This window comes from Macaca fascicularis, chromosome 4 (assembly GCF_037993035.2).
Source record: "Macaca fascicularis isolate 582-1 chromosome 4, T2T-MFA8v1.1".
Taxonomy (NCBI): domain Eukaryota; kingdom Metazoa; phylum Chordata; class Mammalia; order Primates; family Cercopithecidae; genus Macaca; species Macaca fascicularis.
In genome coordinates this window covers 161,745,990-161,768,186 of record NC_088378.1, presented here as the reverse complement: position 1 = coordinate 161,768,186, position 22,197 = coordinate 161,745,990, and the positions used below count along the sequence as shown (strand labels likewise).

At 43.8% G+C, this 22,197-nt stretch overlaps 1 protein-coding gene across 2 annotated transcripts in view; it reads right to left on the bottom strand.

The window, feature by feature from the left end:
- Positions 1-1,121: 1,121 nt before the first annotated feature.
- The window catches only part of NEDD9 (neural precursor cell expressed, developmentally down-regulated 9), a 200,589-nt gene continuing 179,513 nt past the window's right edge, over positions 1,122-22,197 (bottom strand). For both annotated transcript variants that reach the window (XM_005554037.4, XM_005554036.4), the window contains 5 exons: positions 10,308-10,409; positions 9,068-9,169; positions 6,655-7,896; positions 5,710-5,799; positions 1,122-3,477 (listed from right to left, as the gene is read on the bottom strand). In XM_005554037.4, coding sequence (XP_005554094.1) covers positions 2,968-3,477; positions 5,710-5,799; positions 6,655-7,896; positions 9,068-9,169; positions 10,308-10,409 — 2,046 coding nt within the window. In that variant the 3' untranslated portion in view covers positions 1,122-2,967. The remainder of the gene's footprint in view (positions 3,478-5,709; positions 5,800-6,654; positions 7,897-9,067; positions 9,170-10,307; positions 10,410-22,197) is intronic.

Sequence of the window (22,197 nt, the reverse complement as noted above, 5' to 3'; positions counted from 1 at the left end):
CGGAGTCCAATATATCATTTTTTTTTCTGAGTTAAGTTTTTAAAGTGTTTCAAATATGGAACTTTTGTCTACTTAAGATAACAAAGATTTTCTCCTATGTTTTCTTCTAGGAGTTTTAAGTTTTACATTTAGGTCTGTGACCCATTTGGGTTAATTTTTTGGGTAGAACGTAAGGCACGTATTCATTTTATTTCATAGATCTAGTTGTTCCAGCACCATTTTTTTTTCAGAAGACTTTCATTCCCTTATGGAAGTGCCTTGACATTTTGTCAAAAATAAGTTAATGCTTATATGTGTGGGCAAAATGGTACATGATACATTTAAATAATTTGTCTGTAAATCTCAGTGGGATACCTGAATGAAAGAGTGAGCAACCATTAAAAATGATAATTACATGGTTACAAATCTCTTGTTTTCATTAAATACAGTTTGCTTTAAATTATTTCTTTATGACTATTCCAAAATAAATAGAAAAATTTTCTTATGGCCGGGCACGGTGGCTCAAGCCTGTAATCCCAGCACTTTGGGAGGCCGAGACGAGCGGATCACGAGGTCAGGAGATCAAGACCATCCTGGCTGACACGGTGAAACCCCGTCTCTACTAAAAAATACAAAAAACTAGCTGGGCGAGGTGGTGGGCGCTTGTAGTCCCAGCTACTCGGGAGGCTGAGGCAGGAGAATGGCGTAAACCCAGGAGGCGGAGCTTGCAGTGAGCTGAGATCCGGCCACAGCACTCCAGCCTGGGCGACAGAGCGAGACTCCGTCTCAAAAAAAAAAATTTTTTTTCTTTGATTCTAAAAACCACATGACTGGTAGCACCCATATTATGAAAACAAATCATCCTACACGTTACTGAATGTGTGGGTTTTTTGGGGGAACACAAGCCTTGTTCCAGATATTTGAATTAGATAGTGTTCACAGGTTCCAGAATTTTCTTTGAATGCAAATACACTTGGAAGTGACACATATACAAAAAAAAAAAAACAACCCTCAATTTTCCTAAAAAAATCCAGACCTATAGCATTGCTAAAATAATCGTAATTTAACTTTTTATATGAGGAGTACCAAAGTAAGCCAATATTTAATTCTGTGACGGAGTATGAAAAAGAAAACCCAGTAGCTATGAAAACAGAGATCTAAAAATTTAATGTTTTAAAAATAGCCTCTACATACAAGATGGCAAAGAGTAATACAGATTGAACATTTTGGTTTTAAAAATGTGAAATGTCTCTACTTAGCGTAGATCAATCAAGTCAGCCATCTTCTAAGAAATACACATTATACAATGAAATCTACAAAGACGCACTTTAAACTTCAAGTGTTGTTGATTTTCAGCAACCCTCTTCCCACATAAACATTTCCTTGTCATGTAACTTATGACTTTTAGTCTTCTTTTGGCAGAGTAGGACTTTGAGAATTGTAATAGCAGTGGTTTTGAAAAGCACCTTCTATGATCATTTATTTCCACTGATTTTTTTTTAATCACTCTGAGATGCATTCTTGTTTTTTAAATCCTTTTCTGTTCCAATGATTTGGTTGTTTAAAACAAGCAAGCTTAATTCAGTCAGGCATATATTGCAATTAAAAACATGTTTCCAAATAGGCTGGAATAAAAATGCTAAATAAGAATTGGACCAAAAGATCATAGATAATGTGCTTTTTCTCTTGGTAATATGTAAATATGTTTACCCATGGGGTAGAAGTATTTCGCTTGCCCCATGAAGAACATGATGGCTTGTGGTGTTTGTGCTATGTCAATACTAACAGGTGTGAGGAGACAGACTATAGAATGGATACTGTGACTACCTGTGAGATAGTGGTAGGGGTTATACACATCGGCCACAGGAAATTGTAAAAATTAGATGGACGCTGTGTGGCTAGCCACTCTTGAGTGTCAGGTCTGCATATGTGAGTTTTAAAGAAGGTGCAAGACAGCAATAAATTCCCTTAGAGAGCAGGACACATCCTGGTAGCTCTGTAGTTCCATGATCAAGGACCTGGCCAGTTTCCCTCAGGTAATGGGGGTAGTAGCACCAAAGTGAATATTAAGAGTCAGAAAGGCCTCTACCTGTAACTGGCGGATCAAAGCATTCCCCTGTTTTGGTGAACAATCATAGTCTGATACGCCTTTGTGAATCCTTGCTGCAAATATGGTTTTTACAACTCTAAAAACATCTTTTGGAAAACCTCATGACTGAATCACTCACAAATGCAGAAGATCGAACAGCCCCAGGGAGGCAATTGCCCTCCTTTTATTGTAGCTGTCTCTCAGTATTGAAACAATCCAATCCTAACTGTGGTCCTGGCCTCTAAACACACAGGTCTCTCCTCCCTCCAGCACCTCAACTGTCAGAGCTTGGATTCACATACATATTCTGAAATTTGCTCTGCAAAAGGGCTTTTGGGCACTTGGCCATCATGTGTTTAAGATGATCAATTTTGAAAAAAGTTTTCAAAACAAGAATAAGTCGTGCTATGTCTCATGATTTGGAAGGTGAACATTTGCAAATATACTATACTTCTCAGATTTGGGAGTGCCAGGCTCAGAATCAAAAGGACATGGAGAACAATATTATAACCGGCTGGTATGTTTTTAACAACAACAAAAAAATGCAGCATTAGAAGGTGCTTACTAAGGTGCTTCTTAATTCATTTTTTTTTTTTAATGAAATGCATCAGACAAACATCTACAAACAAACATGAATACACAGGCATACAAAAGCACGTGGACAAGTCTCTGTACAGTTTATGTCTTAGATACTTCTATGTATACATAAGAACCACTCGGGGGAAAAAAAGATTTCCCTCTCCAGCTCCCTGAATTTCTGAAAGTTGTCTAACCCTTAAAATGTTAAAATATTCCATTTTCATATAAAATATCTACAAAAATAGATAATTTACAAAAACCAGATAGTATTTCCAGTTTTCCTTAGTAACCATTAACGCAGTCCCCTTCTTTTTTTCTTCTCAGAACGTTGCCATCTCCAGCAAAGAGCGCTTGAACAGCTGGGCATTTCTAGAAAGGTCTGTCACTTGGTGCACCATTTCCTGCAGGGCCGTGGTACTCGGGTAATGGAGGGCGGCCATCTTGGTCGCCATGACTATAGTCTTGAGCTGCTCGCAGAGCTGGTTGCTGGAGTTCATGACTTTGTTGCGAATGTCCTGGGCAGTCACCTGCCGTGTCAGTGTGTCTCCAATGAACACCAGTTTGTGTGCACTAAGGATGACAAACTTGCTGTGTGCCACGAAGATTCGCGGGGGCTGGGCTGAGCTGACACAACTGAAGAGCGCGTCAATGGCGTTGAGAAGGGAAATGAAATGGGTCTCACATTGGTCATAGTAGAAGCACAGCAACTGTCGATCCTGCGCACTCACGCCGCCGTTTGTGGTGGGTAGGCTCTGAGAGGGCTTCCACTTCGAGATGTCATTCTCCACGGGCTTTGTAATCTCTTGTTCCAACAGCTGGAACTGGCTCAGCTGCAAGGAAGGCGAAAGTAGATCTCATTAGAGCAAGGGAATGTGTTGCAATGGAAATTAACCAGGGCTTGGAGTTAAAAGACAGGGATTTTAGTCCCTAATAACTGTTAGATGCATGTGAGCTTTGCAACCTGGGTCAAGCTGCCCTGCTTTCCTAAACTGTAAAATGTACACGTTGGGAAAGATGATCCTCAAGCTTAGACCTTTTATGATTGGACCACTGGTCTCTTGTAACCTCTGGCTAGAAGGCAGCATAGGGTTTAAACCGCAGCCCTGTTACCCATACCTTTATGGGGGTAAAATAGTTAACGTTTACAAAGTGCTTAGAATAGTTTGGTATGTAATAGGCTCTATGTAAATGTTTATTAATGTTGAGTGGTGGCAAGGGAAAACCATATGTAGTGACCTCCTTGTCAGGTAAGTCCCTGACAGTTTGCTCCTTCTCAGAGAAAGCCTCGACTATCTCAGGATGCTCAGATGAAATGGCCATTCATGACCCCTTTCTGTTTATCCTACTCTTTCTGTCAAGATTGATAGACATGTTATGATCCAGCGCTACAGGAAGATTAATGCATATAAATATATGAGCACTTAAGGAAAAAAAAATTTCTAAAGAAGTCTGAATGGGAATTGTGCATCATAATATTTAGTCCCCCAGAGCTGTTAAAACAAGGGGGTCTCACCCAGAGTCAGATGCATCAGGTGCTGGCTTTCTTCCTTCCTTCCTCATTGCTCCCAAATGGTGTATTATTTAAATTGCAATATAATAATTTCTGGGGATTCCACTAAGACTCAGGAGAGACCTCTCTTCTGCAGGTAAGGACTATCTGTGACCTGAGCTTAGGACTCAGTTAATCTCCTACCTGGAGGTAGAGATGAGCTGGAGCAGTGATCACCTCACCCAGCTTCTCTGAGAAATGCATAGCCAGCTTTACTTTTCTAGAATCCATTTTCTTCTTAGGGATTGCTATGGTTTCAACAAGTTCCCCAAAGCCCTGCAATCTTACCTTGCCAGATGCCAAGGCAAACAAACAGGTACAAGGTGATATTCCAAGATATTTAATCATAATGGATTATATTTTATATATCTTAGGCTTTATGCAAATATGTTCATCAATGTGTCATACCATTAGATGGGCAAGGGGTACTTTCCCATTTTATAGAGTAGTAACTGAAGCTTGGGGAGGTTACCTCACTTGACATAGTTGGTTGGCCAGAAATGATTAGAACTCAGATTTCCTAAATACAGCATGCCATTTAATGTCATTACATGCCATTTCACTTCATTTCATCTTGAAAGGCTTGCAAATAAATCCTCAATCCATCTCTCTTTATTTTTATGCCCTTGTCCTACCAATACTCATCATTATCTGCCCTACTCATACCCAACTTTTGAGTGAACATGCCCTGCCCAAAGTCCTCAGTAGATGGGCCTGGATATATGTTGAAAACATTGAATTCTGCTCTCGTACCCTTAGATTGGACCAAGGCCAGCCAAAGCATAGGCTTGTGTTGTTGGCGAGAGAGAGGTAGAGACACACACGCACAGAGAGAGAGAGAGAGAGAGAGAGAGAGAGAGAGAGAGAGAAATGGCCCAATCAAAATGGCCCAATCAGACTCTTCCTTAGGAATCTGATGAACAAGAGAAGGGAGCTAACCATCAGAAGGGGAAGCTGAGATGAGAAGCCATCTATAGAAGTTCTGAGTGGCCATTTATGGGTTCTGCAAAGTTACAGGGGAGCCAAATGAGTAGATAAGCAGAGAAAACCAGAAAATAGGGGAGGGTGAACAGATTTATAGGAAAAAAGCAAAGGAAGTACAAGAAGGAGAGAGAATGTACAGTTCTAGTCCTCACCAGACCTGGCTATATCTTCATTTTCTGTTACTGAATTCCCCTCCTATGACTTTACTGTAAACTTGCTTGCTTAGGCTAGCTTGAATGGGTCTTGTTTCTTGAGACCAAATGCCTTAACCCAAGTAGTCCTCATATGTTAGATACGCAGGTTTAGCCTTTAAAAAATTGCTGTTTAGATGTAACCCAGGTACACCCAGATGAACTAGCAAGGTCATAAACCTTCTCTTTGCTTTTAAACCCCATTCCGTGCTTTAGAGCTGATTCTTGCCAGTGAGCTGGAAGAATCGAAATCATAATCTCTTGAAGTTACAACTCTCCTTAGTACTAGGTGGGAAATCTTTCCAACACCAAGCAGCTTTTGCTCTGATTGAACTTACCTGATGATGTTCCAGCTGCATCTTGTTTTGTTTCATGATATTCTCTTTTTCCAATAGCTCTTTCTGTTGCCTCTCGAACTCCTCCTTACCCTGTTAATTTTCAACATAAAGAACATTATTATGTCATCACTGTGATTCACTTATGCTAACAATTTCATTGACAGATGAGTAAATACTCTTTATTTTCCACTGCCTTGGCAACATCTCAAATGCTCAGTGAGGCACTGTGAACCCTAGACAGGGGTGGCAGAAAAATAAAGCCCATTGCCATATAGGGTGCCAGCTTTCTGGGGCACCTTACAGTTTTCAGAGAGCTACTCATGATTCCCTTAAAATCTCCTATATAAATGTACTACTTCTCTGAGTTCTTTTCTCATAGATTATATGTGAACCCGTAAACCCCCAAACGCAGGTCTAAATGTGGTCCACCTCTCACTTCCAGTTCCCTCAAATCATCTATAGATTTCTGCTCCAAGGCAGTATTTCCCACTGTGCAGAGTCAGACAACGAGTAAGGTGAATGTTCAATGCCTCCATCCTGTCTCTCCACTCCCTCCCTCAGCACCAGGTGAGGCTCAGTTGGTAATATCATTAGAGGGCCTATTATCCTACTTGGTGAGTCTCCTCTTACCTGAGGTATCAATGGGATCTAATCCAGCCCCTTACACCATTCATTTTGCAAATGAGGAAATTAAGGCCCAAGGAGGTTGAATAAGTTGGTCACACAGTAAATGTCAGAGAAAGGGCTAGAGCTGAGTGAGTACTCAGGACTCTCAGTCCAGCGTTCTTCCTACTCTACAACACTCCCTCCAATTTGTGAACCATGTGGATTAACATTAATCGTGTGCTCTCCTTTGGTAGTCCAACCCGACATCCTTACAGGCATCTGTCTCAGGCTCCCTGCATGTGAGTGAGCGTAGGTGTTTTATGAGTTCGGCTGTTTTACCTGTAGGTGGACATAATCGTAGTCATCCATCCAGCTCCTCTCAGAACCATCACTGCTGCTACAGTCAGGGGCCTGCTCCTTGCTCAGGCCTGGGGGCAGTGCCTTGTTGTGGGCCTGGGCCTTGTGGTCACCAGGATGCAGCAGCTGCCCCTGGGAGCCACTGTGTGGGTACTCCGTTGAGTTCATGATGCTCTCCGGCCCGTTCTTCAGATGCAAGCTGCCAGGGCCGGGTCTGAAGAGGGCCTCTGCGTTGGTGTTGATGGTTGTGGTGAGCTGCTTGGCGTCATCGGGCACCGTCTTTGCCACCATCACAAACCGGTCCAGATCGTCACACTTGTTCTGGGGCTTGTTGATGGCCAAGATATTCAGGGACCAGCTGCACTCATTTAAGTCGTGGCTGGTTTGACTCAGAATCTGGTGGGAATCTTCGACTCGCTGCAGCTCCCGCTTCATCTTGTTGTGGAGGACGAGTTCCGGGAGGCAGGCAGCATTTGCAACAGCTCCCTTAACAAAGTGGAGGTACTCCTTCAGGAACAGCTCCACCTTGTCCACCGCCGTGCGTATCTCATTGATGTGTCTTTCCATATATCCGTAACACCGCCAGTCGGTGGTGACCAGTGCCATTAGGCTGGAGACACCCATCTCCAGGGCCTGCTGAAGCCGCTGAAGTCTCTCGATAGCTGTGTCTGGATCCAGTAAGAGCCTTTTGTCCTGAGCTGGGGAGGCTGACAGTGAGGACTCCTTGGAGGAAGTGGACGACGTGGACATGTTACTCCGGGTGCTGCCTGTACTGGAGAAAGACAATCGGTTGATCCCATCCACCAAGTCCCGAGAGCCTTTAGCGTCCGGCGGGTTATGCAGAGGGACATCATAAACACCATCCCTTTCTTGGGGGTTTGCTTTCTCACTGGTTTCTGCTGGTGGCTCAAGAAACTGAACGCCTCGGGGGACATCATATGCGTCGTTGTGAGAGCCCACTGACTGTCCCAGTTGCGGGGGTGGGTGATTCGGGGACAGGCTCTGGTGCCGTCGAGCTACGGGTTCTGCAGCTCCTGGAATGTCACAGTTGTATTTTACATGAAGGTCCTTTCCTGCTGGCTTGGCGCTGGTTGGGGGAATGTCATAAACCCCCTCAGGTCTGAGGTCTGCCCTTCCAACTTGTCTCATGGGAGGGGGGAAGTCATAGTCCTTTTCCCTAAGCCCTGCTTCATCCCGGCAAGCAGAGGGTGGAATGGCATATACCTGAAAAGCGAGTAGAAAGCGAAATGCTATTTATTGTGTTGGCTCGTGGGAGCATGCGGTCCCATGTGCTCAGTCCTATTTGCTGGCACTTTTTCGGTCGCCTTCCCCCGCCCCCCATGTTAGGCACTTCCAAGGTTCCCCGCTATTCTGCTGCCACTTCCCTTGTCCTTTGACAAGTGTCTCCACCCACATATTCTTGGTGTAGACTTGCATGTGCAACCCTGCTGGTTAAATTGCTCACCCCTGTGTTCCAGTCCTACATTTCTGACCACTTCCTGGGTATCCTTTCTCTGCTGATCTGTGCCGAGCAGCAGAGTAAGACCGGAGGTCTCCCCTGGTCTATTCGGTTATTACACCAGCTGTGTGATGCTGAATGAGCTGCATAGGTGTCTGAAACACAGTCCCCTTGTCTGTAAAGTAGGGATTACCGTGCTCTGTGCAGGCATACCCCAGAGGGTAACAGAGTGAGTCAAACGAGTTCACCCAAACATACAGACTGAGAAAACTGTCAAACCCTCTACAGGCCAGGCGTGGTGGCTCACGCCTGTAGTCCCAGCACTTTGGGAGGCCAAGGTAATAGGATCACTTAAGCCCATGTGTTCCAAAAACAGCCTGGGCAGCATAGGGAGATGCTGTCTCCACAAAAAAATAAAATTAGCCAGGCATGGTGGCATGCACCTGAGGTCACAGCTACTTGGGACGCTGAGGTAAGAGGCAGCTACTTGGGAGACTGAGGTGGGAGGATTGCTTGAGCCTGGGAAGTCAAGGTTGCAATGAGCTGTGATTGCACCACTGCACTCCAGCCTGGGTGACAGAGCGACACCCTGTCTCAAACAAAACGTAACAAAACAAAACAAACCCTCTACAAATATATATTAGTACTTGCCAAACTAATTATCTTCCCTGCCAAAGGGTTCTCCTTATTGGCCTCCCAATGTTTTTTAGCTGCGGCTCCTCAATATGAAATCCCTAGAGCTATCTTTAATGAGCCTTTCCTTTTTTGCTTCATTCCTTTACTCTCACCAAGACTACATTTTCCCCTTTTGGGTTTGCCTTTCTTGTTTTATTCCAATAAACTACTTACCCACCCTCCTCCCGACCCCATGCCCCTCGACACACAGACGCACACACACTCACACTCCTTTTTGCTGCTTTGTAGTCACTCACTTACCCCTTTTGTAGGCGGGATGTCATACACCCCTTGAGGTTTTATCTCTCCCACTGGAACTGAAAACACGGGGCCTTTCACTGATGAGGGAGGGATGTCGTATACCTGGAGAGAAACCCATGAGTTACCCACAATGGAAATGTCTTATACTTGTCATTTTTTATGCTCCTAAGTGCTTAATTACGGATTTATTTACCAGGTTGTGTACAAGCTTGATCTTTAGCAGTGCTCCATGTTATAACAAATTGATTACCTTTTTTTTTTTCTTTATACATTTTGTGGTTTTTAACTTAGACTGAATATAAAAATGATTTTGGCCAGGCGCGGTGGCTCACACCTGTAATCCCAGCACTTTGGGAGGCTGAGGGGGGCAGATCACGAGGTCAAGAGATCGAGACCATCCTGGCCAACATGGTAAAACCCCATCTCTACTAAAAATACAAAAATTAGCTGGGTGTGGTGGCACGCGCACCTATAGTCCCACCTACTCGGGAGGCTGAGACACGAGAATCGCTTGAACCCGGGAGGTGGAGGATGCAGTGAGCCAAGATCGTGCCACTGTACTCCAGCCCAGTGACAGAACGAGATTCTGTCTCAAAACAAAACAAAACAAGAAAAAAAAAAAAGATGATCTTATGTGAAATATCTACACTGCCTGTACTTTAAAGTGTAGTTTAAATTTTCTACTTTCCGGCTGGGCGCGGTGGCTCACGCCTGTAATCCCAGCACTTTGGAAGGCTGAGGTGGGCAGAACACTTGCGGTCAGGAGTTCAAAACCAGCCTGGCCAACATGGTGAAACCCTGTCTCTACAAAAATACAAAAATTAGTCAGCTATGGTGGTGTGTGCACCTGTAGTCCCAGCTACTCGGGAGGCTGAGGCAGAGGCAGGAGAGTTGCTTGAGGCTGGGTGACAGAGGTTGCAGTGAGCTGAGATCAAGCCACTGCACTCCAGCCTGAGCAACAAAGTAAGATTTTGTCTTAAAAAAAAAAATTCTACTTTCTGAAGTAAAATTGTAGAACATAAGCTCTCTTGGGTGAAATACTAGGATTTCCTGATAAAGCAAATCCAGAAAACATAATTTAAATAGCATTGGCTAAAGTGGCTACTGGATAGACAACCTAAATAAAGCTTTATATGACGTATATTAATACATAATTTGTGAACTCCATTTTCTCTACAGCCCTGAAGGAACACTACCCTTAGAAGCTCTTCTCCTCTTGTGACCTTGTTCTGGTACGCACCCCTTGAGTGGTATGGGAAGGAGGGATATCGTAGACGTCCTTTTGGTATCGGGATGGGTACTCGTATACGTAGCCATGGCCTGTCCTTACGGGGGTTATCACCTGTGGGAGAGAAGGCACAAAGATATAAATTTCCAAGCCTGAGTCATTGAATCTCCTTGCCTGCTAACCAAGTACTCATCCCTCAACTCTCCCTCATAAAAAGATAGAAAGAAACTGAAGAAAGAAGACACAACAGGAAGGAGACAAGTAGACACCAGGTCAGTAAACTTTTTTTTTTTTTTTGAGATGGAATTTTGCTCTTGCTGCCCAGGCTAGAGTGCAGTGGCACGATCTCAGCTCACTGCAACCTCTGCCTCCCTGGTTCAAGTGATTTTCCTGCTTCAGTCTCCTGAGTAGTTGAGATTACAGGTGCGCGCCAACACGCCCAGCTAATTTTTTTGTATTTTTAGTAGAGACGGGGTTTCACCATGTTGGTCAGGCTGGTCTCGAACTCCTGACCTCAGGTGATCTGCCCACCTCGGCCTCCCAAAGTGCAGGGATTATAGGCGTGAGCCACTGCGTCTGGCCCAGGTTAGTAAAATTTTAAATCCCTCTTGAATCCCAATGAGAAACATATCCCTAAAATATCTCTGTCACCCTTCCTTGTGATCATCTCAGAGTTCATCAGATAGAGTTGATGCACTGTAAGCATATTTCTAAAATATACTTTAAGGGATACTTGCGTGTAACTTATGAAAGTCCTACAGGAGCATTTTGCATGTAAAGTACTGCATACTGAAATTTGCTTTAGGGTTCTGAAACGATTTGTAAAATGAATAATGCAAATAGAGTTCAGCCACTTAAAATTCCTCTCATGCCTTCCTCAGTATGCCTCTTCATTGGACATTATGATGATGATTATAACTGTAATTCCACAGCTCACCAGAGTACTTTTACAAAGCCAATGCTCCAACTGTGCTATCCTTAGAAACCTCTGGGAGCTTTCGATCTAACTTATCAAACAAACAAAATACTGAGCCAGGGAGGCACCGGGAACAGAGTTCAGATCGCCTGACCTCTGGTCTCTAATCATTTTCCCATTTCCACCAGGAAAGAAAACATCCCCAACAGTACCTACGTCAAGGGATGTCAGAAGTCAAATAGCGTTCATCACGATGCTGGCATCTGGAACCAGTGCCAGTAAAATGAATCTTACCTAACAGCCTCCTGTTTTTCATATCTACATATTTCATTGGTGTGCTAAGCACCAGCAAAAAATTATTTGAACTTAACTCATTTGGAAACATATGTAATCCTCCAAGGGCTTCTAAATGCACAGGGTCTTGTTTATGCCTAACCCCCACCCGTCAGGTCATTAACAGTGCCCATGTCAAGCATTGCCCACGACATTTTTGAGGAGACCAGACATTGCAAATTAGGAAGAGTTGGTTGTTCCCTAAGAAACCATCAACTTGTTATCCTTTCTCTGAAGTGAAAACTCTGGCGTCAGGCTGCCTACAAAACTATGTGAAAAATGCTCCACGTCCGTCTTATGCTGAAATGGGTGGAACTCAGCCAAATGCACCAATGCCCTTCTCCCCAGGGGCTCTAAAAATGCCTGAGTTCAATTTGGCTTTAAATCCCTAGTGCTTACGACTGATTATTTCTTGCAGCGAAGGTAAAGGAGATTAGTATGCACTCAAAATTTCCATTAAGTCTCTCCACTGTCTTGGGTTTAAAAAAGGAACCTATTGCTTTGAGGTCTGTTGGCATGGACCTCATGGAGCATACAGAACCACTTTATAGAGTGGCCACTGTATTGTGCATAGCAAACTTTCCTTTTTAAAGCAGGATGCCCTTTGCTAAAGAAAAACACACTGTGTTCCTAATGCCCTTATATGATTGTTTTTTTTATACTCACTATTGTCCAGGAGAGAAATGAAGATCTCCCCTTAGTCTATTTCACCAGCCCCTCTACTTAGAGGACTGTTTTGGCTTTATCATAGCACCTGCTCATAGTGCAGCTTTTGTTCAGCTTAAAAGTTTCCAAGAGTGGATTTTATCCAACGTTGCCAACTTAGCAATAATGCTAATGGAAAACCAAGGCTGGTTATGCTGAAGTCCAACTTAACTGTTCCTCTTTCGTTTAAAAAACAGAAGGGGGCATGTCGGGCGCAGTGGCTCATGCCTGTAATCCTAGCACTTTGGGAGGCTGAGGCAGGAGAATCACTTGAATCCAAGAGGCGGAGGTTGCAGTGAGCTGAGATTGTGCCACTGCACTCCAGATCTGTGCAAAAAGAGTGAAACTCCATCTCAATAAACAAACAAACAAACAGGCCAGGTATGCTGGCTCACACCTGTAATCCCAGCACTTTGGGAGGCCAAGGCGCATGGATCACAAGGTCAGGAGATTGAGACCATCCTGGCTAACACGGTGAAACCCCGTCTCTACTAAAAATACACAACATTACCCGGGCGTGGTGGCGGGCGCCTGTAGGGGAGGCTGAGGCAGGAGAATGGCATGAACCTGGGAGGTGGAGCTTGCAGTAAGCCAAGATTGCGCCACCGCACTCCAGCCTGGGTGACAGAGAGAGACTGTCTCAAAACAAAACAAAACAAACAAACAAACAAAAAACCCAGAAGGGGGCTGGGAGCTAGAGTGGGTGGCATTGGTGTCTGAAAATAGCACTACGTGACATATAAACACATAGCACGACCTCAGAAAAGGAAGGCAGGGTCACCGCCAAAGTGTTTCCTTGCCTTTGTAGATCTTCCCTGGCAGAGAGCGCCAATGCTTCCCGGTATTTAACATTTCACTTCCTGACAAATGTCACAGAACCCCAACTTGCTCTCTCTTTCTCATTTAGAGGATGCCTGTGGTCATCTGGTTTTTTAAAACTCTGCATTCCAAACCAGTCATTTTCCTTGTTTATGCATTCAAAGAAACAGATGGTGAAAACCACAGGGGGAAAAAGCCAACTAGATACAGCAGCCCCTGCCCCCCTCCAGCCTTCCTGACATTACCATCTAATTCACGTTGGTCCACAAATGGCATTTAAATGGGACCAGCATTTTGCATCTGGTCAGACAAGTCCAGTGCAGCAATCCGCATTGTGACGTATGGAAGATCAGGGAGCTGGAAGTATTCTACTTTTGGACATTCTCTGCCTCGACCTGTTGCTTGGGTCACTTTCATGCCAATTGTGTGTTCTCTCCTCAGAGGAAAAGTGCTGACTGAGCTGTACCTTACAAAGTCTCCAGTTTTGTGGTTCATTAAGGCTTTTTCTTGCTGCTTGACATAAGTACACAAAAACCTTCCTACGATCTCTCCTCATTCCACCTCCCAGAACTGCCGAACTTCAGTCTAAGAGGCACGCCAAGGTCTGGTTAAGGGGACCTCAAGTTTGGAAGAATTCTCCTAGGCATTTGTTCGGTGAGGCATTAAAGGAATTGCTACACAAAGGGCATTTTTAAACTAATTTTCTCAATGAAATCAAGTCAGGTTTTCATTTCCTTTCCCCCTCTGTTTGCTTTTTTTTTTTTTTCCTACATTCCTTTCATTCTATGTATTTATTTATAGTTACAAAGGCTTAGCCTTTGGAATTACCAAACTGACCTCTTAATTCATTAGTGTTGCCAGGAAGGGGTCTAAATTGTGAGGTCTCCTGGGGCTCTATGACCCAAAGCTACTGCAACTATTTTAGTGATTACTCGGCACAGGATTTGCACTTTCCGTATGTGGATTTTCTGTCCCTAGGAGGAATTCAACCTTTCTCAGATATTAGTATGCCATTCTCCGTAACTAACAGGAGGGTCCAAGACAGAGACTTTGAGAAGAGCTATGAAGTCAAGAAGGGCAGATTGCAGACACTTAGAAAAAGAAGAATCCATTTAATACATCTCCAAGTCTGGATCCCGGCAGGGTAGGATCAAAAGCCCAAAGACTGGCGTTATGTTAGTTTTCTAATTAATCTGCTTACATAAAAACAAGAAAACAAACTCGGATTGCCCCGCCCCACACTTTGATGGTGTTTGATCCACACTGTTTTGAGTCTCAGATCCTGGCGGCATGAGTTTTTGGAGATGCTTTTGACACTTTCATGCCTCATAATTTTGAAAGCCATGCATGCTGAAATTTTAAAGAGGGTCTGTGTTTGGGTAGCAGAGAGGGATAGGGAGGTCTGAGAACCAACATGATGACAGTCAGCAAGCTGGATGAGAGGCCCTTAGGGTTCTTTCTGATGTTTCTGCATCTGTGTTCCCTGAGCTGGTACCTATAGCAGAGCAAGGGTCCTATAGTCAGATGCTCGAGGACTGAGCAAGTAGGGTGTAGGGAAGAAACAAGCCAGGCTTGGGTGCTGGGGAGACAGAACCCCCTGCTACTGAAAGGAGGAAGTCATTGTGCCTTATGTTGCCAGATCTTTCATGTTTTCAGGAGAAGCCAGAAATTCGGAATTTTATGTGAAACCTGGTTTTCAAAATTGGCTTAAATTTTAAAAACAGTGTCTTGGCCAAACTAAACATGTCTTTGGCCTCTGGGCTGCCAGTCTTTGCCTTCATCTGTGTATTTTTGCCCTCCTTCCTCTTGGAAATCCTCTGAAGGCAGGGTCCCCATGCTCTGCACCAACTCCCTTCCTCGGCGAGAACTCAGCTGTCCATTTCCACAGATGCCCTGCACGCCCACACCTCCGTGTCTTCATCCATGCCGTGTCCTTGTCTGAGACACTCTTCTTTCTTTCCTCATATTCAAACTTGAATTGATTTTCAAGGCCTGGCTGAATGTTTTTCCCCCTATCAAGCCCTTCTCAAACAGATAATATGTCTCTGTCCTTGGAACTCCCTGAGCCAGTGATCCACACATCTCTAATGGCACTTAATCACTTGTGGTTTGACGGTCTCGATGCATCTCATCTCTTCTTCCAGCATTTTAAAGTCAAAATCATTCCTTCTTCATTTAAATATAAACCACAGGGCCTAGTACAGTGTCCAGCCCAGTAGATCTTGCATAACTCTATTGAGTGATACATTAATCAACCAAAGGAAAACTGAAGGCTTTTAAGCAAGATGGCGTGAGGTCTGCCAATATAGAATAAGCTTGGTTTCCAGGTAAGCCAGCTCTGGGTTAAGTAGAACCCATGGGATACGGGGCAGAACGGTGCCCTATCAGCCATGCATGGTAGTATTGGGCAAGAGAGGGAGCCAAGAAGGCAAGGGAATGTTAGGTGAAGTTGAGAAATCAGAAACTGTAGAAGAATGCACCTCAGATTGGGTGAAGCCACTATTGGAGGGCAAGGAGGGCTGCTGGATGGTTTCCTTTTCCCCAGTTGAGCTCGTATGTGACATGAACACCTGGGTTCTTCTTAACCACAAGCCAGAAACATGTGGGGGAGTGTTTTGGAAAAGAAAAACCAAAACAAACCCTGCTTTTTACCTTGACATCAGAAGGAACATACGCTTGCTTTAGTTCTGGGGATGTGTGATAGGCTCGTTCATGAGAAGCTGTGTGTCAGAGGCCATGGCCCCACTGGGTCTTTTTCTGTTGCTTATTGGAAGAATTAGGTCTGAAGAGGGAAGTGACTGACAAACAGAAGCTGGACTCAGGCAGAGCTGGATCTAAATCCCGGTTCTACCACTCGCAAGCTATGAGAACCAAGGTTCCATTCTAAGCCTATTTTCTCATAAGTAAAATAGAAATTATACTTCCCTCACAGGCTATATGAGTATTAAATGAGATCAGGTACATAAAGTACCTGGCATAAAGCCATAATAAGCCTTAGCTGTTGTTATTGTAATTGTCACCTAGGCTATATAGATTTTACCTTTCGACTTTGACTTCCAGAAATCATGAACTAGGTAATTGAATTAACCATCTTGCTGAAGACAATTTAGAAAAATGAAGAAGAGCTAGAAAAGATCTCCTTAATAGTGTCAAGAGTTAAAGGATAATAACTAGGTCAAACTTTGGGAGAAGAATTAATAGAGGTTAGATTGCTTTTCCTTGGGGGCATGTGCTATTTTTTGCTGATCTGAAACAGGTGCCCGGGAGACTGTGTTGGGTTTTCTACAGCTGCTTTGGGTAAGGGGGAACATTGAACTATATAGGGCTCACCAAAGTAGGGACCCCAAACCACCCCCGACTTTGGGTTGGAACCCTAAGGACCGTATCCAAAATAAGGATTAAGTGGAAGTAAACCCACCCTTGCACAGGCTGAAGACATCAGGGTTGCCAGAACATCTCAAAGCATGGAATCAGATGGATGCTTGCCTATGAGGCTGGCAGAAGGAAAGAAAATTCTCTCTGGAGGCAGAAAACGTCTTTATAGGCTTCACATTATTTCTACAAATGTATTAAAAATGCGATGTCCCACATACAATCAAAGATGAACAGGAATTCAGGGGACAAGACAAGAGGAACAAGACAAGCAACAGTCCATTCTTGCTTTCTAATGCGATAAGAATGTTATGTATGTCTTAGTAATCACAGATCTCAAGGCTGTTTCCTTTCAAAATGTTTTATGATCAAATCATGGGAGAAAACATTAATCATGTTTTAATCATTCCTAAATTTAAGTCAGATAGAAAGAAATTAATCTTTAGGAATGTATAGTGCTCAAAGTGAGATGTAAGAGGCCGTGAGAATTTCAAACCGAAGCAGCAAATGGGTAAGAAACAGTGGTCCTTGATGATCATCTGTAGAGTTCTTTGGGTTACTGTTTTCTGCTGTTCATATCAGTATTGGCATTATTACGGTTATCACCAGAGCAGCTCAAGACGCACCAATGGGAAACCCTAGGAGAAAATGTGTTTTTCCAAGTCTAGGAGATAAAGATATTTATCCAAGAGAAAGATGGCAAGGCTGCAAACTCAGGACACTTTATTAAAATGCTCATCAGATGAGATCTTTTCAGGGGAGGTTCACAAGCTGGGTTTGTTTAGAGGATCTTGCCAAGAAGTAGGACACTTGCCCATCTCTCTGGAATGCCTAGAAACAAAGCATTTTCTATCAAGACAACTTCTGCTCACATTGTGTCACTTGTTCAAGGTCTCAGCAAGTCTCCTTGGGGGCACTTCTTTCCTTGGGCATCCACTTCACCTCCTTAATGCAGAGCTGGGTAGGTGCCTGGGATGGGGCAGAGCAGTGGCAGCAAAGGCCATGTGGTCAGGAGAACTTCAACTTCTCAGCTACGTGCTGCTAGCTCAATGGAGCACTAAGGGAAGTGGGAAGGGAGCAGATGGCTGTCACTCACAAAGGCCAATCCTTCTCCCCACAGCAATCCTCATATCCACCATGTTTTGCTATGTTTCCTTCTGATGCCAGCCCTGTGGGTCATCCACCTACTTATCATGACTTCTCATCGCTCCCCTCCCAACACTGCCTTGTTTTAACTATTTCCCTCCTTCCATGTGCTTCCAGCAACCCTAAGTAAGAACAAAGCAGTAAAAAAATGAAGCAGAAAAATCCTACTCTTTGAAAGGAAGAATTGGGTGGAGTGGATGAGAGACAGAGAGATGGGATGGAGAGAAGACTGGGTAACTTCGCTAGTTGATCATGCTCTAGTGACTTAATATTATTTATACTTCTACATTATCTATCTATCTGTATCTATCTTTGTATGCATCAAAAATTTAAAAATTATAAAAATATATAAATTTTGTCATTTTAACAAGATTTTAAAAAACAATAAGAAATAGTACTTGAAAGGTTTTCTTCTAAGAGAATGATGGGACACAGACCTGTTCTAGAGTCTATGTCCCATGATTCTCTAAGTCTCTACAATTCAAAGCAACATTACAAATAGCCTGAATTGTGCAATTGTTTGCCTCCAATATAGATAATGCCTTGATTATTGGCCAGTGGAGTTTACCCATGAATTTAGTAGAGCAGTAATGTGTGGAATCAGCTTCTGTGTCCTTCCCTAAGGCCTAGTGAGGAGCTAGGTAACCCAGGAGGTGCTCAGGAAATAACAATGGGTAATTGGTGAGAAGTTAAAAAGTGTCCATGTGCCATAATGAGTACAGATTTATAACCTCACCATTCATAGTACCTATGATTCTCTGAATTTAAAAGTATGTTTTACTGATTAACAGCCATGTATTTGCACTTTTCTTGGCATATGTGCGAAGTAAAATTTGACTGCTTCCTGTCTATCTCTAATTCCTCCCCAGCCCCTGATTTATTTATATTATCTCTCTTTGTGTTTCATGAACTAACAAGAGTGTTTAGCTTTCCAAAACTGCCTGTTGGAAAGGACTTCTTTCACTTAAATGCCCTTGAAAAGCATTAACAGAGCTACCACAGTATTTATTAGACTTTATAATAACCTCTTTGTCTTAAATGAACTATTTGATCCCTTCCCTTTAAAGAAAACCCGAGGAAAAGAAACATTACCATTATCACTGCCTGCCCATAAGAACTGGGATCCAGTTTTCAGAAACTAAAGCTACAGAGGTTTGCCTGTTTCAAATCCAAGAGTACTAGTTGCTTCTCTACGACCAGAGGAAAAGCCACATGTTGCCTACCCTGGGTTTATTAATTCTCTGTAAATTTGTTCTGCCCAGCTTGGGTGTAGCAGTGAGCTCATTTATTTACTTGCATAGCAACAATATAATGAAAACTGAGTCTGGCCTTAAAAATATACCCTCGTAAGCTGTGTCCGTGGTTAACCTTTCCAAATGCTTCCCTTGTGCTCATGAAGTTTTTTTCCCATGTATTTTGGGGAGGTGATTTACTTTCTTTCGAAGTCGTTCTGATGCCTGATTTTATGCCAGAAGCAAACCTTTTGCTAGCCACATCTAAATCACAGCCAGCTTCTTTCCCCAGCGAGGAAACAGTCACAACTGGACGCTCAGAAGTGGAGCAGTGGCGCTCTTGGGTCACTTTCATTTGACACAGCATTGGGCAGCAAACCCGCTCAATGGAAACAGTGCCCCGATTGTTAAGCCCCTAGCATGTCTCCCCTGCTGCTTTCAGGAAGCTCTTTGTGTAGCAAGTGCTAAAGCAATATTTAGTTATAGAGTGACCAAGCACCAGTGAGCAGCTAGGAGCATTTAACATGAAAGAACACGACGGGAAATGACGTCTGGGTTTCACAAGTGGTTGAGGTCTTTCTCAGAACAATGCCAAATACAAGCCTGTGACAAGCTGGATACAGCAAAGCCATTTTTTTTTTTCCTGTCTCATGGACTGAAACGTTCTTTGAATGAAAACTATAAAAAAGCACAGGTATTTTGGCTCTTCTGATGTCCAAATAAATTCAACAGGACACTGAGCACTACATCTACACTGGGAAATGGATTTTAGAGAGATGCCCACAGACTGCCCTAAGGGGAATGGGACTACGGAGAGGAGGTGAGAGATGAGAATTTTGGGATCCAAATGCCGATTGGTATCATTTCCTCCTAAATAGGAGAACTCTCATGGTTTCGCTGGAAGAAGAGAGGCAGTAGCTGATGAGGCCAACCACTCACGAGGCAGAACTCGGTGCCTGCTCTGAAGGTGGTTGTCGTGTCCAGAGACACCAGGCCTAAAATGTCTTCTGTAAAATCCAATAGGATTAAATAGGGGAAAATGGGCAGAAAACAATGAGTTCCAGGATGAAGTGCTTTCTTAGCTCTTGGTAACAAAACAGGGATGAGGGTGCTCCTTAGTGGGGAACTCTGGAAGTTTTTTTGGGTACAAGACCTGGGTCTGTCGAAGACTGATTCTCACTGGCTCAGCACACTCCAGCCCCTGCCTCCTTGTGTCCCTGCCTGCTCCTGCTGTCTTTTGACACAGCTCTGTCTTCCAAAGTGCACTGTGGTTCTGGATGGGATGGTGGGCTGGATCCTAAAGGAAGAGTGGGAAAAATCTGCAAAAACTTAAGGGTCAAGTTGAAATTTATAATCAATGCTTGAGTATCTTTTCTTTAAAAAAAAAAAAAGACTCTTGATGTCAGGCCATTTTTATTAAACTGTTAAAGTGATTCTGAGAAAGAATCAGATAAAGATATCTGCATCATAAAATTTTAGCAAAGATCATTAGAGATAATCGAGCGTCACTTGCCATTTCACAGTTGAGGGAACTCAAGTGGAGTTAGTTACTCAGGCTATTAATGACAGAGAAGTGGAGGAGACCGTTGGTTAGCTGGGCCAGCAGTGCAGCGGTACACCTTTCTCAATGCCCTGCGGCCTACACTAGCAATACATGTTAGACATTTTCCAGAAATCTACTACTTTCCTAATTTCACAAGTAAATTCTCTTTAAAAAAGTTACTTCCTTATATGACAGCCACAACTTGAAAACTGGGTAACTTGTGTTTTGGGAGGTGCCCCCACCTGGTTAAATGAAGTTACCCATTTGGAGGAATTTGAAGTCATTTGGAAAGACAGTCTTAGGCCAGGCGTGGTGGCTCACGCCTATAATCCCAGCACTTTGAGAGGCCGACGTGGGTAGATCACGAGGTCAGGAGTTCGAGACCAGCCTGGCCAACGTGGTGAAACTTCATGTCTAATAAAAATACAAAAATTATCCAGGCATGGTGGTGCACATCCATAGTCCCAGCTACTCGGGAGGCTAAGGCAAGAGAATCACTTGAACCCAGGAGGTGGAGGTTGTGGTGAGCCGAGATTGCGCCACTGCACTCCAGCCTGGGCAACAGAGCGAGGCTCTGTCTCAAAAAGAAGAAAAAAGAAAAAAAAAGAAAAAAGGTAGTCTTTCCATGTGGCAGAGAAAGCCAACATAGCAACGTTCTCAGTGGTACTGGAGTCTAGACATCACCCTAGTGACCTGCTCGGGACTCCTGGATCAGCCCACTCTGAAGCTGCCCACTACAGCTGGGTGGGAGGAACTTCCATGCTCCTTAATTCGGATTCCCTCAGCATTGAGGCTACTCCCTGGACCTGAGGTGGGAGCCCTGGGCAGCAACTTTAATTCATCCTGCCAACAGGGTATGATTTAGCACCCAAATTGCTAATGAGGTGTCCAAATACGCCTTCTTCTTTAAGGGCCTGGCAACATCATCCTTCAGCCGGGATGTAAAAATCATTAGCATTGGAGTCAGACAGACGTGGGCTCAAATATCAATCCTCTCACTGGAGGCAGCAAGTTAACTTCAGCAAGTGAATTTCCTTCTCAGACCTCAGTTCCCTCCTCTGAACAGTGAACGCTGTGAGGTGCACCTCACGAGGCTGTGGAGAGGATCAGGTGGCAGTACCTCTCTAGGATCCCTGATATGGAGCCAAGGTTCAAGCTGCCTTGGGGTCACTCCCACTTTGGTTCTAAAACTATCTTGCAAAATGAGATGGAAGCATGGGGTAATGACACCAGTGAAGGCTGCACATTCAATTGGTGGTGACTTTGAAAACAAAAACTCATCCAATAAATAACTGGTTTAAGTGTGCCATGCTTTAAGAAAACCAAGTATTACAAAAATTAATCAAATAAATCAGAGGTGATTGTGGCATTGCTAAAGGCTTCTTTGCTTCAAAAAACTGATATACTATGGAATCCCTTTAAAGAGAGGACTCCTTGGTACTCTTCAAATGTTACTGGAGTTACATCCTACTTTTTTTTTTTTTTTTTTGAGAAGGAGTTTTGCTCTTGCTGCCCAGGCTGGAGTGCAATGGCGTGATCTCAGCTCACTGCAACCTCTGCCTCCCAGGTACAAGAGATTCTCCTGTCTCAGCTTCCCAAGTAACTTGGATTAACAGTCATGCACCACCATGCCCGGCTAATTTTTTTGTATTTAGTGGAGACGGGGTTTCATGATATTGGTCAGGCTGGTTGCGAACTCCTGACCTCGGGTGATCCACCCACCTCGGCCTTCCAAAGTGCTGGAATTACAGGCATGCGCCACCGTGCCCGGCCTACATCCGACTTTTGAGGAACACACATTGTCCTATGTGAGTGGCACTGACACACTTTAAACAG